At 36.9% G+C, this 17,249-nt stretch overlaps 2 protein-coding genes across 2 annotated transcripts in view; one reads left to right on the top strand and one right to left on the bottom strand.

Annotated features, from left to right (window-relative positions):
• The window catches only part of LOC132783516 (MKRN2 opposite strand protein), a 71,669-nt gene that overhangs the window by 26,320 nt on the left and 28,100 nt on the right, over nucleotides 1–17,249 (top strand). The window contains exon 2 of the mRNA XM_060788716.1: nucleotides 6,497–6,624. The gene's annotated coding sequence lies outside the window, so the exon portion shown is untranslated. The remainder of the gene's footprint in view (nucleotides 1–6,496; nucleotides 6,625–17,249) is intronic.
• The window catches only part of LOC132783512 (protein eyes shut), a 69,902-nt gene that overhangs the window by 27,815 nt on the left and 24,838 nt on the right, over nucleotides 1–17,249 (bottom strand). The window contains 2 exon segments of the mRNA XM_060788712.1: nucleotides 10,305–10,453; nucleotides 15,510–16,633. Coding sequence (XP_060644695.1) covers nucleotides 10,305–10,453; nucleotides 15,510–16,057 — 697 coding nt within the window. The 5' untranslated portion in view covers nucleotides 16,058–16,633.

Genomic DNA, 17,249 nt, shown 5'->3' with positions numbered 1-17,249 from the left:
GTTAAATTTAACAGTTTTCGAAGTGCTGCACTTTATGGTTGCATTAAAATAAAAATAGCACGCAGTTTGACCGGAAATAAATCGATCAGCGGAATTGAACGGTGAACGAAAGTGAGTGAGTTGCAATATACTCAAGGTAAAGTGTGCACGTTTTGTCAATAAATAAAGTAGAGTACTTTAATTAATACTTTTGCTTTCAAAAGTCATACTCTTACTCCCTTTTAGCAAAAAGGAATTTTGAAAGATCCCTTCTGTAGTTTCATTAATCTTTTGACTTAATATATCCCCCAATTACCATGTTATGTTTTCTACAGCATGCCCACCTCTTTGAGCTGCAACGTTTTGAGTAAGCGCTTTGAATATAATTCACTTTATGTTGAGCATACGACACGTTGCACAAGAGGGGAGCACTTTCTGTGTGTGTGTATTTGTGTTCTGCGTGAACCAAAGACCGCATTGCAAACGCAGTGCAACATGAGAATTTACCTTTGTTGCCAAAGGCACAACATGAAATGTCACATTACGCTCCAATTCAGATGGAAAATGCAGAGAGTGGTCAGCCAATGGGTGCCAAAGGGATCGAAAGACTAAGAGAGAAAGAGAGAGAGAGGAGAGAGGGAAAACTCAGGGGCCAAGGCAGATACATCTCTGCAACTTTTGAACTAGCTGTCCCTTAAGCTGCTCCTTTTCTCCTCCTTCATTTAACCATTCCCTTTCTCTAGCTGCCTTCCCCATTCCCTTTGCCCCGTTCATCCGCGCTGTCACCCACAATTCTTAACCTAGTTTCGATGCGACTTGCAGCATGGAACTGGACAGTGAGTGCCAGGTAGCCATCGACTTGTCAATGGTCACCTTTTTTTCTCCATGCAACGCCATTATGTTCTTCTATTTTTGCTCTGTTTGTGGTTTCAGCGACTGCCACGAGGCCTTTTCAACTTTATTTTTCACCCTGATTTTTTTCGGTTTGTATTTTCTGTTTTTTTTTTGTTATGTGTGAAGTCGTTAAAGTGAAAATCGATTTTCATTTTATTGCTGCATGTGCGTGAACAGGAGCTAGCAATGGGTTGGAATTGACGGTGGGTCTGTGGCCAGAGGCCGTTAGTTCGGTCTGGTCAATTCTAGGACAGCAGAGCGTAAGTGCTCAGGCGCAGGAGAGGAGGAGAGGGGCAGGGGAAGGGGCAGAGTAGGTGGTTCGGAAATGTTCACTCTCAGCACTCGGCCGTGCCGCAATCTACGGCATGTTTTATGAATGAATTTTTCGAATTGGACGCACATTTTTTTGGTGGTTAATGGACGACACTGGTTGCCCACTCAAACCCGTTTCGTTTCTCTCTACTTCGATTGCTCTTGATTTTGTTTTTTTTTTTGTTCCTGTCGTATTTTATTTATGCCTTTTTCGGCTACGTTTTGTTGTGTTACAAATGTGAATTTACAACGCAATTCTCGGCCGGACTTTGCTTTCAACATTTGTTTCCCCCATTCACAGAGAGAAAGACTGTCTAAATATTTGAAAATGCAACATTAATCAAAATTTTATGCAACATAAAAAATAAAAAACCAATAGCCAAAGAGCACTTTTCGATTGAATAAAAAATGTGGGAACTTGGCTCAGACATGCATAAATATTGATAAATACTCAATGGATTTGTTAAGTGACAAGTACGTGGCTACAAATGGATTTAAGCAACGCGGCTTACTACAAAATATTTCAATAGATTATTGTATACTTGTGAGTGGATTTAAGAGCATAAAAGTTTATTGAATTTACACTCAAACAATTTAAAAAATTAGTCACACTAAAACAATAAAACATACATTGTTTTCCAATCAACAATTTTGAAACATTTTCAATTATTAATACAAAAATATGTTGCTGTAAATGTTGAACAACTTTATGCTTTCTCTCTGCAAAGTTTATCAGTTGCAAGAACTTTTCTGTTCATTTTTACTCTCATGCCCTTTGCTTTCAGCTAACATACAGATATTTACGACTTGTTCCCTTACTTTTAGCATATCAGTATTTTAACTACTTTCAGTTGTGTTTTTCTTCGCTTAAAGTAAACTTTTTTCTGTCACTTTTGTGCATCCGGTGCTTGAACATACTCCAACTAGTATGCACTATATACCCTTCAATTTCCAGCTACGGCGGTTGCTGCCACATCGTCTGGCTTCTCTCTGCCCCTCCATCTGGCAACGAACTGTAAACATTTGTGCAACAAGGTAGGAACATTGTTTTGGCATCGAAGAAGAATCACAATAAGCATGAACTCCAAAACTGTTCATATCCCATATATAGTATACTAGAACTATTGTGTATGTGCTATCATCTCCCCACTGTCGAGTGGATATTGTCGATGTTCAAATTGAAATTTGAATTTTATCTGCACACATTTTGTGCTTCTTATTTGCTTTGTTACTTATGTTATGGACGCAGAACTACGAGGGAACTTTTGGTTATGTATTCCGAATCTGGGATCGTTTAAAATACAAAAGAAGCAAATAACAAAAAATATAAAATAAAATTGCATGAGTTGAATATATTGCACATTTCGTTTGCATTTTAAGTTTTCGCTCAATTCTTTGTGCATGACTTTTGTATGTGTATGTGTGTGCGGGTGTGTGTGTGTATGTATGAGTATATGTGAGTATGTGCTTGAGTGTGCTGCAAGTGCAAACGAATAACGAATAAATGCATATGTAGGATGAATGAATGAGTGCACAGCATGGCATAATTTGACTGCAAATACAGCAAACAAGAATTCACTTTTTCATAATAATTAAGAAAATTCCATTTTGTAAACTGCACAGCATATTTGTAAAGAAAATTCAAAAAATTTGTTGATGAAACGCCGCACTAGAAGTTTACGATGTGTGCAGTGCATTGTATGAGAATCGAATAAGTTTTAAATAATAAATTTACTATGCAACTAATTGTTTAAATTTCCATCATATTTTCTCTCGAATCCAATTATTAATATTTGATCGTCTGTTCCCAAAATAAGCATTATTGATGTGCGAAAAACTTGCGCTGGAAACGCTGTGAATAAATTATGAATTTAAAATAAACAATTTCACAATTCTCTCTGTGTCCCCAGGTGCTAATAATGTTGATGGCTTAGAATTGCAGCTGGGTTTACCTTACTTAGCTGGCAATTTGTATGCGCATTTAATCCCCGCAATCTGTTTTCGGGGGGTGGGTTTAAATGCGCTGCGACAGTGAGCAATGAAATGCACTTTACTTGACTCATCTGTGGGAAACTAATCACAGCTCGCTGTGGATGGGTACTAAAAATACGTCATGCAAGGGAGAGAGAGAGAGACCCCATTAAATCAATTCAAGTATGTCACTCAGTCAGCTCAGCGGCAAGCAATTGGAATTCGCATATCCTTTGGTGGGTGGGTGAGTTGTTGGAGGAGGTTTGCCTGTGAGTTCGTTCACCACTTGAATGTCTTGTGGTGCGCATTGTTGCGCTTTCAATTGCACTTTTTCGCTGTGCCAACGAACGGCAGCAGCAGCAGCAGGAAGTCCCCCAAGCGTTGCCAGGACAATGTCAAGCCGGGCCAAAGAATCCTGCCAAGCTCATTTTCACGGCGATTGCCGCAGCAGCAGCAGCAGCAGCAGCTGCATATGGGCGACACCCACACACTCTTACAAATGTGTGTGTGAGTGTATGCAACATTTAACCTACATAGATGTGTTTGTGTGTGTGAGTTTTACAGCTTTTAATTAATTGAATTTTGTACTATATTTTCTAGCTTGGAATTTCGTTTTCCTTTTTATTTATTTGCTCGGTCTCTTTCTCTTTCTCTTTCTCTTTCTGTCTCTCTCTTCGCCCTTTTTTTTCTCTCACTGCCTGCCAATTTCTATTGAATTTGCCAGTTGCGTTGCTTTTCAGCATTTCTCCTATTGAAATGCATGTGAACAATTTTCTATCGGCAGCCTGCAACGTTGCGTAAAATTAGAAAGTATTGTGCTGAAGTTCAATGGGAAAATTTATGAGTGAGAAAATCGCATTTCCCTTGATCCAGGCAGCTTTTCACTACTTTTGCTGTCTCGCCCATCCTTGCAAGGGTTTGTGGCAAAGTACGTAGTATGCAATTAATGTACTTTAGGTAGAATTTCTAATATTCAACTATTTAATGAATTTGTTAGTGGAATATTTTTTGCAATTTTATACCCTTTGGCCCGTTTTAGTATTTTTGTGGTACATTTTCGGTATATTTTTCTTTAAAATGACTGCAGAGTATCACATGGTCGAGCATACTCGACTGTAGCTTTATTAGTTGTTACTTTTACTAAGGAGTAATAGCACTCTTGAGCTAATGCCCTGGCATTAATTAGTATTTATCAGCATTGATTTTTAATAATTAAAATACATATTTAAATTAATTTTGAGCCTATTTATTTAAAATCCATTTTGGCCGGAGAGATAATAGTGTGCACACAAAATGGCATCAGGCAGCACAAATCTGGCAACATTCGATTATAAAGCTAATCCAAAACACAATAATAAACAACATTCTCTCTTTCTCTATCGCATGAAGTGTGTCAAAGGCAGGCGCATAAGAGTTCAATAAACTCGAAAAGTTTGTATTACAAAATCAATATGCAATATTATGAATATTTTATTGCTCGCCACACACTCTAAAATGCAAATAACAACAACGATTGAACCAAAACTAAATCCCCAAAAGGCAATTGATTAGCTTCAAAAATGGGGACAATTGGATGGTCACAAATGTATTTTAATGTATAGCCTAACATATTACGGACTCTCTCTCTCTCTCTCTCTTTTTCTCACTCTCGCTTCCTTTCACTCTTTCTGCCTTTCACTCATGCCTTGTCTCTTTCATGCTTAACCAAAACACCCTGGCAATTGAGTAAATGAAATAAAAAATTTATGCAAATCGCCGAGCCACGTGAAATTCAATGAATTTGGATTTGTTTTTTGGTCGAATCCCTCGATAAATCACCATTAGATGAATTTTTAAAGTTTCCTTTGCCCAAATCGATGCTATTTAAAGCTTTCCAATATCTCACCCTGGATTATGATTAATGGCCCAAAATTGTGAATGGGAGGCGAGTTTTGGGAATGCAATATGAAGTTTGTTATTCGCGCAATCGCTCCAAGCTGCCTTCTGTGAGCACCCAAAATTGCACAAAGGAAAATTTTGATTGGTGAAAAACAACGCACACATACAAAAAAAAAGAGAATTGAAAATAAAAAACGCATCAGAAAGACAAAAATCGGTTGGTTCGCAAATGAAGCAATGAATGCATGCGCAGCTGAGGCAAATGCTTGTTTGATTGAATGAATGCGCATTGAATACGTGAAAATGCACAAGAGTATGAGATACATTCGCAATGCTCCAATCATGCACATATTTACATATTCATATTCATATTCACCTGCTGATAGTGCACAGAAAAAGCGACAGGAAAATTACGCTAAAAACAAGCAAATGAAACAAAGTGCGCTGCAAAGTTAAGGTAGACAAAAAGAGAATTAAAAAAGATGAAAAAAACTGCAATGCTGCAATTTGAATGCATTTTTTTTACGACCTGCACAAATAAAATATTAAATGGGTAGACTCGTAGTATGAGTTACTTCAGAAAGTAATAGAAAAAATTAAATGTAAACTAAGGGTAAATGAAGTCAGAAAGTTCAAAGAACTAACCTTATTATTTTTAAATTTGAATATTAAGTTATTCAAAGAAGTAGTTGAAAAAATTGAAAGTAAATAAATATATTAATTAATGCAATTTAAGTGCATTCAAAGAACTAACTCTTTACCTTTATTATATTTAAAGTCTCAATATTTATTTCTTAAATTCTAGTTTGTGAGTTATTTTAATTTAAGTCTTTTTTTAGTTTACACTAAATTCTTGTATTTTTTTAAATTACAAGTTGAAAGTTTAAAAAATGTAAAGAGTATGTTTAAATAGTACAGAAGTTTTATTTTTCTGTGGATTGCAATGCTTATTGTTGATTTGGTGAATTTTACCTTATTTTTTTTTTATTTTTTACTTGAATATGAAATGCAAATTTCAATGTGAATAGGCCTGGCAATGGCTTCAACTGCAATTTGCATTGTTTTCGCGCTGAATGCCCCTCAGCTCTTTGGCCTTTTGGCCTCCTCGCTGGCAACGGTGCAATGATTGTACAAAGCCCAGCCAAGGAGATGCCTTTGCTCAGGATAAAAGGTATTGTTGTTGGGTTTCACAGTTGGATTGTGGAGAATGATTTGTGTGTTTGTTTGTGTGAGTGCGTATGCGTGTGTATGACAAGGGGAGCAAGGTTATACTGCAGCATTTCTAGATTGTTTGATAAAATGTGTGTCATTAGAGTAGAAGATTTAGGGAAAGCATTGTTGTGATGCGAAGTTGACTAACACGTGATAAAGAGCCTAAGCAGCTAATGCTATATGCATTAGTACCTACCCAAGGTTAACAATAAGGTATTCGTAATATATTCTATACTTAATCTACTTACAGATATCAAACTATCAGCAGTAGTTGAAGTCAAAACCGGGGAATCTAAGTCAAACCGATTCAAAGGAAATACGTTAAATGCGGCTTAACTTAATGTCATTTTCGGTTTGTGATAGAAACCAGGAAATTCGGTAAGTGGAACATACAAAAAAAATATCTTTTTGTATACATGATCTACATTTTTGGTGGGCGGAAAAGCTATAAGCTTTTATCTGTAGCATGCAGATACCAGAGAGTTGACCACCTCAAAGAAATGCAAACATCAAAAGGTGAAATGCAGCTGAAAGGCAATGTACACACATAAAAGACCATAAAAACCCAACGCGCGAGCAGCTAAAAATATTAATTAGAATGTTGGCTGCATTTGCAGCTATATGCGCCATTTTCATTTTCATTTGCATTTCGAAATTTTTTAATGTTGGGGCGAAAAATGTGCAAATTTTACTTCATATTATATTTTTATTTGTTTTTCCTTTTTTCGCTTTTACGGCATTGCAAGGTAAAAGGCATCTCAAAAACTCAATGCGCGGTTTAATAGAGAGCCAGGGGGAACTTGTTCACTCTTCACTGCATACCCTGTAAGCTTCAAAAAGCGATGGTGATTGACTTGGAAATATTTTAAACACAAATAGTTCAGTTTCAGCATTTTTGTGCTCTTCAATATTCCACCATAATATCTGAAAGTATTCCTCTCTTAGTTGACTTGGAAATGTTTAAAATACAAACATTTCAATTTCAGTATTTATTTCCTTCTCAAAGTATTCTCGAAAAAGCGGAGATGATTGACTTGGAAATATTTCAAATACAAATAGTTTAGTTGCAAAATATGGTCCCTTCAGTATTTCAGCATTAGAGTAGCTTGAAGTATTCTTCAGTAGACTTGAAAAACATGTGTTGATTAACTTGGAATTTGTTGAAATATAAACATTTTAGTTTCAGCATTTATTCTCTTCGGTACTCCAGCTTAGGGTATCTCGCAGTGTTCCCCACTTGAGTGAAGTGCTCGCACATGTTTCTATATTTCGCTTCTTCCACTATTTTTGCTTTGTTTCCTTTTTCTACCTTTTTGTAGCTCTTTTTGAGGCCCATTCATTCGACGCTTTTCATTTCCAAATATATATATGAAATTTTTGCGTTTGCCTTTTATTTGCTGTAATACGAATATTTTTTTTCTTTCTATTTTTCCAGACTTTTGCATAGTTTATTGCTTCATTTCCGTCGCTTCGCGCGTCTGCAAAAAAAATCTATTTATTATATAAATTTCTCCCTTTTTATACTTATTGTTGGCTTTACGGATGGATAGCATATTTTTGTATATTTTGTGTCGTCTGTTTTTTTACTTTATTTACATTTGAACGTGGCGCAGTTTGCAAAGAGCAGACGCTTAGTTTCTGGTTTTGTTGTATCTCTTCCGCTTGATCCACTTAAAATTACTGGCAAACACAACACCGTGCATAATTTCATTTGTTTCGTCTACTCTTTCAATTGGGTATTGCGGTTTTTCAGTTAAATCCGTTGTCCATTAAGATGGAATTATTCAATTATGCAGATAATCTAAAATCGATTATTCGCTGGATAACAGAGTGAACACTGCTTCGCTTTAACAAATTGAATTAAATCATAATATTGATAAGAGTATTCAAAACTAGTCAATCCCTTTACTACGCTTAATGCGATATGTTTTCGCTACGTGTTTTTTCGCTTAACGAATCTTTTATTCATGGTAATTTAATGCAATTGTTGTGCTGAACAAAAATTAAGCAAGCAATTCAAATTATTGCATAAACCGGGGCGTATGCGTAATATTTAGTATTTGATATAACAAAATTGGTTAAGAGTTTGCTGGCATTGTAATGAATTTCTCTCAATTGGCCACCCAATTTCAGCTCGAGTCGTAAATTGTATTATGCTTACCGCAAATCTCACTTAACATAGCCTTAATTGACACGTGTTTTGTCTAATTCGACAACTATGCGAATTGTTGAAGCTTACATTTATTTTCATAGTACACGTTAGACTCTGCTAATCCCATCTGTATGTCAATTACTCAATCCGTCCCGCCCCGCCCCGTTCCGACCTGGCCATGCCTCTTAATAAACTTTTGCCAACGTTTTGCCAGACCACAAATTTGTAGCAATTTGTATGCGGTATTAGTTGGCGTTGATGGGTAATGCATATAACACCTACACGATGGCTATAAATTTCACTAAATTTTATAAAGTCAACTCTTGAACACACATACACACACACACCCACATACAATCAGAGAGATGGAGAGCCTTTTGCTAAGTGCTCCTCCTCACACGTAGCAAAAGTAAATGTGTTTATATGTACGTAACACGGACGGAAAGTACACGAAGCCAAAAGGATGAACATTAGATACATTCATGCTGAGACTTCCATACTGGGCCAACACACACACACACATATACTTAGATAAACACCCACACAATCGTGCTCTCTCATACATGGTTGGACACACAGTCGGAGGAGACTCATACCAGCAGCATTCACACGTAGCAAGTGGCAAGTTAAGCACCCAACATTGACTACCACAATAGACAACATTAAAGTTAGTTTGCCAGCTTTCGCTCTTCCTCCATCCTCTCTGTGTTTCTCTCTTGAGACACCTCCTCAACCATTTGCTAGCTGCACTTGCTTTTTTTTTTTTGTCATTTTCTTCGTTTTTGGGGCATGATGTTTTCCTTGTTCAGTTTGACAGCTTCGAAAATTGTATTGAAAAGTTCAGTAATTATTTTGATAGCTGCTCAAAAGTTGAACGTTTTCGTAAACAATTTGATAGCATAATTGCTTTATGCAATACTCAGAGTTAAACATTGACTTTTACAAAAAAAAAACTTAAAAAAAATGGTAATAGTTTTGTTATTTAGCAAAAGCAAATGAATTGTACTAACTTTAGAAAATGAAGGAATTGGCAAAGTTAGGAAAACTTTCTAATACAATTTAAACTATGTGATTGCAAAAAATATTGTTAAAATATTTGTATTATCTATTCAGAATACAAAATTGTAACATTTAAATATGTTAAAATAGTTAAACTTGTGTCTTTTTACGTTACAGAATTTCGAGTCACTTTCTTATTAGTTTAAAATATATTTGTTTTCAAATTATTAAGAGTAATTAGCTTGTCGACTTGCAAACACTTTTCGTATATTTATTTTAGTTATTGTTCAAATTCTTTAGTTTCTATATTTTCTCATTTTGCCACAGTGCTCGGGCGTTGCAATAAAGAATAGATACATGTGAGCGAATGTTGCAAGAAAAACTAAAACACATGGAAAGGAAGAGAAAGCATCGTCCATTATGTTTTTCTTCTTTTTTTTTGTTCCCTGACTTGCCGCAAATTTTACAAATACGTTTGGCGTGCTTTGCAGCTAAGGAGTAAGGAGTAAGAGTGGGAGTATGAGTACGAATACTCGTACGAATGAGTGAGTGAGTGTTTTGTGCCCACCTAGTGGCATCTCGGTTTGGTGTGTGTGTGCACTCCTCAGGCTCAACGCAGCCGGAGTGGCTGCTGTGGGCGTTGCTTGTACTCTACTCGCCACTATTTATATGTATTTTTTTCTTCATTTCGTTTGCTTAATAAAAATACATTTTGCACGTGGTGTGTGTTTCGTTGCCCTGCCCACTTTAACAGTGGTTGCTCAGCGGGCTGTGCAACAACTTTTAGTACTTACTGTGGATATACTATACATATTTGTTGTACCAGTCGAGTATCAGCTGTATCTGTGTTGAAGTCTGTGTCGGTGTCTGTGTTGGCATAGCGCAAAAATAAACCGCACACACTTACCAGAAAATCCTTCCGGACACGTACAATTGTAGTAGGCAACGCCATCCACACATGTGCCGCCGTTTTGACAGGGTCCCGACCAGCATTCGTCCCAATTCGTTTGGCACTGGATCCCTGTGTAGCCGTCAATGCAGTAACACGAATACGAGCTGTCGTTGTTGTTGTAGTCGTTGTTGTTGTTGTAGTCGTTGTTGTTGTTGTAGTCGCAGTTGGTGTTGTTATCGTGACACATGCGGGGACGTGGATGTGGACGAGAAGAAGATGGTGGTGTGGGCGCAACGGTGTGTCAATGATGCATCAAACGTTCAGCAACACAAAAAAATTTGTTTTGTTGTAGGCAAACCCATAAAAAGAAAATAGTACAAAAAAGATGAATAAAAAAGGAAAATGTAACAAGAAAACGTTTTAGATAAAAATAGTTTCACAAATAGTACAATATGGCGTAACACACTGAGAAAAACAGCCCACACAGAAGTGTCATATCAACTTGAAGGGTTTACGTAATAAACTTCAAGATGTTAGTATTATTAAAAACGAATTCATTTCAAGTGGAAGTGACACAGCGACATGAAAAGGATTGTTAGGCAGAAAATTAGAGAAATTCACATAGAAAATGTTCCTAATTATTAGACCCGCTCTCCATAGTGTGGAAGGGTCTTAGTTGCTTTGGCTGACAATCTGGTGTATTTTACACTATGGTATATTTTTAATGTATATATATTATTATATACTATATAAATATACCATACGCATAAGGCTATAGCCTTTCATATATTTTTAGTATTTTGCGGTTTATTGATTTGGAATATTTTAAAACCCCGCATTGTTTTGCTTTTATTCAAAATGACTAGTCGAGCACACTCAACTGTAGCTTTCTTACGTGTTGTTCTTTGATTGATTAAATTTAACAACATTTACTTTTGTTTGAGAAGCAACTACATTGCTTCAAATGGCTGACTGTGTTCATATATTAGTCGTAAATTTAGCGTTAAACTTAGTTATTAAATGAATGACTCTAAATGTAGTTAGATACCTCTGCTCGAATAAATATAGTTTTGTATTAAGGGACTAATAACTAACGGAATAATTCTAAGCTAGTGCTATCGCATTTATTGCCTCATTTAATTCTGTGGCAAGTGTATTTTGTAAGTCCTCCAACGTTCAACCCTTACGGCTGCTCTTATTTCACAGCCATGCATCTGTCAGTGGAATTACTACAATCAGCCTTTAGCCTTCAATGTGCTTGCAAAGCTCTTGACACATTAATATGCAAGTGTTGTGGAAGTAACTTTTTATCAGTGTGGCACGGTGTGATTGTTACACTCGTTGCTAGTAATTGAAGTGGGCCACACTTTGTATGGTCATACAAATATATACACTCTATTTATCTAATAGAAGAATGTGTTCATGCACATACTACATACTATATGTATGTATATGGATTGAGCTCAGTTTGGTGCTCAGTGCTCTGGCGAGTGCTATAAACTTGGCCAACGTACTCGAAACATTACGCTTGAGTAGTGGAAATAAATATTTGGTAGCCATTTGGGATTGGTTTTTCGTACTAAGAGTGAATTGAAATTGAAACGGAAATGGCAATGGTGACGGCAACTGCGACGGCGACGGCAGCGGTGGCAGATACTAGTTACGGAACTGCAAAAGTGTCAGGGGATTGTCACCGACATGGCTCAACATGGCAGATATTTTCTAGCTTGGTCTTCTTCTTGTTCTACTCGTAACCAGCTTCACTGTCATCTCGTGCAGCTTGGATAACTTTTGCAGGTACACAGCTTAATTAAAGAACTTTTGTAGTCGGACGAGCTTAGGCGGATTGCATAGTGGGTTCTCTCTCTCTCTCTTTCTATCCTTTTAAGCCTCTCTTTCTTTCTGTCTGTCTCTTTTATAATGGATTACATTACGTTGCATTTTGGTAGAGCGTTGCTTTGTTTGTTGTTGCCCATGCTGAAGCTCATGAGAGGCCCATTGAAAGGGTAAAGAAAAACACTTTTGTTACTAGCTTTGACTACTTGACTTCTACACCCTGGAGGCCTGTTGATTTGTTGTCCTGCCAAAAACAATTGCAGTGAGTAGATAAATGGCCTTGGGGCTCGCATTAGCTACTAACCAAGTACCATGTTCGTGTCTATGTCATGTCCATCATGTTGATGGCAACTGCATCAACTGAGCACGGCAATAATGCATGAGTGTATCGAGCTGCTCAATCAGAAGCTGAAAATATGTTTCAGCTTAACGAATTTGCTTAAAGGAGCGTCTTATCTTTGGTTATTAAAGATGCTTGTGCTGTTGTCACCAAGTTGACAACATCAGAATCGCAAAGAGAGGCGTATATTATATGTTAAATTTTAGAAATTATCCACTTTTATTATGCTTAGGGTTGCTGGTGTTGCTGTCACCATGTCGACTACATGAGAATCGCAAAGAGAGGTACATATTTACATATGCTTAAGGATATATCTTAAGGATTTGTTCAATTTTATTAAGCTTCCTTTAGCTGCTCATAAATTGTTGTCAACCTTTTCTCGTAAACTTTGTTATCACATTAATTCGATTTTTATGAAAAACCCGCCCATCCATTGTTATGTTGACTGACTCTGTAAACAATTTGCTAAACATTACACTTTGCACATTTCGCGTGCCAGTTTTATGGGCAATCATTAAACTTTGGCTCATCTTTGATATGAGTCATGAATACTGATATTTGCACAAAACTAGTCGGAACATAAACCACGATAAGCCAATAAAATATCAATGTACTCGCTTTCTCTCTTGCTTACACATCCATAATCAGAACTTTTGCCTCAAGGACTTAAAGATGGGCGAAACTATTCATTTAATCCGTTTAAATCTCATGGAAATCGTGTTAAATTTAATTGCAGCTATAAATTTTTCTTGGCAACACATAAACTTCTATCCGACCAGTTGTTACCAGTTACCAGCTCCTCGAGCTCCTTCGACCAAACTAAACTGGCGGTTATGTCAAGAAATTCGCGCTAGAAAACATTTCAACCGTTCCACCATTTGGAGTCTCGCATTTGACTTGCAGCTTTGCGCAAACTTATCGTAAAAAATATCGTAAACGCTTTTTATAGAGCAAATTCACTAGCTGTGAGATTGTGTGTTGTGCTCTTTCTCTCTCTCTATCTTTCACTCGATGTCTGACTGACTTGGGCGTTGGGATTTTAAGGGGTTTAGAGGTTTTTGAGCTAGCCACATTCAGCGGTCGCATATATCGCGACAAGCGAGACGAGCAAAATAAAATGCCAGTTACTTAGTTGTATAAATGTTGCCCAGAACTCCCAAAGTGGAGAGAGAGAAAAACAAAACCAAGACAAATGCAATGGCAGCTGTTTCAACTGCGCTTCAGCATCTTTCCACTTGTTTGTGCAATTGGCATTGAGCAATAGTCTTCATATGGCATTCGCACTGTAGGATACGCGTAACTCGCACTCATATATCCTTAAGTAGCGTTGGCTGTGGCAACTGAACACTGCGTTACTGATGGCCCTTGCAACATTGTGCATTGATATACTGTCGCACATATAACTGAGCACACACGAGTAATGCCTTTGCGAATTGTGGCATAATGACAGCGCATAAGCTGGACGATAGCGTTTCCATGCTGTTGGCAACAAGATTAGCCTGAGATGAGGGATTGAGCATGTTGTTTAAATGGAGTGGCGGAATTGATAATAAGGAACTAGGTGACTTAAAGTTTGAAGTAAATACGCTAGGACTGGCTCTACGCCTTTCTCTTCTGCAAGACTCTAAAGAGCAATTTAATTCATTATGTGATACTCTTGAAACAAGGTTATAACTAAAGAAGATTTCAAACTAGACTTGAGGTAAAATAATGTGATTTAAATTCGTGAAATTGAAGTACTCGTAAATATAATAATTGAATGTTTTAAATTCTCATTTTAAATTTCGATCGTTTCAAGGTTTCAAAACTTTGCTTTCTTTACTAAAATGAAATAGAAATCTAAAATATTGTCAACTAACAAACGTAGTTATTTCGCAAAGACTAGATTGACAATAAGGAACTAAGTTAAAGTTTAAAGTAAATACGCTAAAGGTACAAGATGATATTTTAATTGGTATTACGCCTTTGCTTTATGATACTCTCCAAAGCAATATGGGCCTATTTATTATGCGATACTTTCACTCCTAAAACAAAGTTGTGGCTGCTAAACAACACATTTCATATATAAAGTAGATTTCCGGTCTGTTTCAATATCTCTGCGGAAGAGAAAGTGATTTAAATTCGTGAAATAAAAATAATAGCATAAGAAATTGCTAATTTCGAATACTAATTTGAAGTACAAACTGGATCGTACCTAATGTAAATATTGAGAGTTCACATTTATAGAAATTTGAACTATTGTCAACTAACCAGCATGCTTAATGAAAAGTTTATAGTACTTAACAAAATTGATATATTTCGATAGAGATTTATGCCATTCAATTGCTACGACTTTCGCTCATTTTGCTTATGCAATCTATCTTAACATTTTCTGCTCTTATTATTCACAATCTATCGATGCAAATATTTTCAATAACATGCACATTTCAATAATGTGGAACTCTACTCATTCAGAAGCTTAATAATGCTTGGATTTGCTAATACAAAAAGCTTAGTTTAAGCTAGATTAGCTGCATAATTAACTGTGTGTATGCATTGGACTTTGGACTTGAACACAACACTGTAAGTTAATAACGTGAAGCTTATGCTGCTGCTGTTTCTGCTGCCAATGAAACCACTTGTTAATGGCCAACCCACTCGACTGGCAGCACAACTTGGCCTCATTTGCTAAAGGGGGCATGCTTAAAAAGGCAAATAGGGGCAGATAGAAAAGCAAATAGGGGAGGATAGAGGCAGCTGGAGCAGGAGCATCAACATGTTTGCCATATGTGGCGCTGAGGATTGTGGATGGGCAATCGATGACCAGCAGCGGAGAAGCAAACAGAAGGCGACGCTTGGCGTTGCAAGTGCCACTGCAACTGCAACTGCTGATGCTGCTGCTGCTGGCGCTCAAGTGGTGCAAGTTTATTGCCACTCGAAATGTGTTGAACGGAGTTTATTGGCTTGGCGATAATAAGCGAAAAAAGCGCCTTGTTTGAAGAGGGCAACTAAGTTGCTTGTGCAGCGGCTTGTGGCATGCGGCATGTGGCATGTGGCAAACTCACCTGTTCAGGCCATCGATGCAGACGCCAAATACACACGGATTGCTGAGGCAAGCGAAACCCGCTTGACTGCCGCACACCAGCAGGCTGAGGCAGACCGTCAATAGCAGTGGACCCGACTGTCCAGTCCAGCTCTTTGCTAATGTCCTTAATGTCCTGACGATGCCGTTGCGATGTGTTGTTGTTGTAGCTGCTGCTGCTTCTGCTGCTGCTGAGTTTGCACAATTTGTTGTTGGTTTTTCTATTGTGTTTGTTGCTGTGGCTCTTGTTGTTGCTGTTGCTGTTACTGTAGTTGTTGGCATCTTTAGCAGGTGGTTTCGTTGCAAGTCCGTTAATGGCTTCGTGGCCAACTCCAGAGTGGGTCCAGTGGTTGTTGCACCATTCGCCGTCAGTGGAGTGGTTGCTGCTCCTGTTGCTTCAGCTTCTGCTGATGCTGTTAATGTTGTTGTTGATGTTGATGTTGTTGCTGCTGTCGTCTTTGCATATTTAATGCATTTATTAATTAAATCACGTCTGCGGCACATTTCACTTTGCAATTTCTCTCGCTCCATTTTGCAGAAAATTCCTTAAACTTTGTTAATCATACGCCCCGTGGCGCGTTTGATTGATGATTCTACTGCTGCTGCTGCTGTTGTTGCCGTCTTCTAGCTGCTGCTGCTGCTGTTGTGTGTCTTTTATTTGCTTGCTATTGTTGTTGTTGCTGTTGCTGTTGCTATTTGCATAAAAAATTCGCTCTAGTGCTTTATTAGTTTGCATTGTTTGCTCGGCAATTGTTCATTTCATCTAGAACCCCTTGCGTTTCTTTTTTGCACTTGAATGCTTCTTTAGTTGCTTTTATTGTCCGACATTATTGAGGATGCAGTCTGCAGTGCCTTGCATCGGAATCGTATTTCTTCTTTCTCTACTGGCCACTGGCCAACTAGGGGGAATGTCTTTGCACTGTCCCCTTCTCACTTATTATTATTATTACGATGTATTATTAGGTTTTATTTCTTTTCTTTTCCTCTTTCCGTATCCGTTTCGTTCTTTTGCTGCTGTTGCTGGTAATATTATTTCCACTTTTTCTCCAGCTGGCTTCTCACATTTTTGCAACTACAATTTCGTGTTGCATTTTTTCAATTTGTAAACTGCAAAAAAAAAAATACAATAAAAACATTAATGTAAAGTATGAAATTGTTGTTAACAATGTCTTTATTGTCTGTTGAACAAGTGCTTTGTGCTCAGCGACTGTTTTAATGGATAGACAAGTGTAATCTTTGATGTGCAGATGTAACTACTTAGATTTACTATAAAGTAGCAAAAAGTGTTGGATTTTCTTTAGAGGAACGTGTAAACTTCTTAATGAGAAAGCAGACTAAATATACTTATATACTTATACTTATGTAGCTTATAATTAAAACTTGTCTGAAAGACTGGAATTTTAAGAAAAAAAATAATTAATCTTACAAATTTGTGAAGTTTTAAGTTTTTTTTCTTGCTGTTTAAATTCTTAAAAACTTTTAATATGTTTTACTCTGATTACAATATAAACACGATTAATAAACTTCAAATTCAAAATGTATTGAAATTGTAAAATTAAAGTTTTAAATAAAATATATTAATGTGCTTCACGAACTATTCATTTCAATAATTTTGCGATGAAAATAATTTATTTTAGAGAATTCCCTTATTTAATGTACATATATAACATTTTATTAACATTTTTTTACCATAGAGTAGAAGGATATTGTAACTTATTTAGAA

Source organism: Drosophila nasuta, chromosome 2L, assembly GCF_023558535.2.
Source record: "Drosophila nasuta strain 15112-1781.00 chromosome 2L, ASM2355853v1, whole genome shotgun sequence".
Classification (NCBI taxonomy): domain Eukaryota; kingdom Metazoa; phylum Arthropoda; class Insecta; order Diptera; family Drosophilidae; genus Drosophila; species Drosophila nasuta.
The sequence above is the reverse complement of the archived record's forward strand: the minus strand, read 5'-3'. Positions and strand labels throughout refer to the sequence as shown.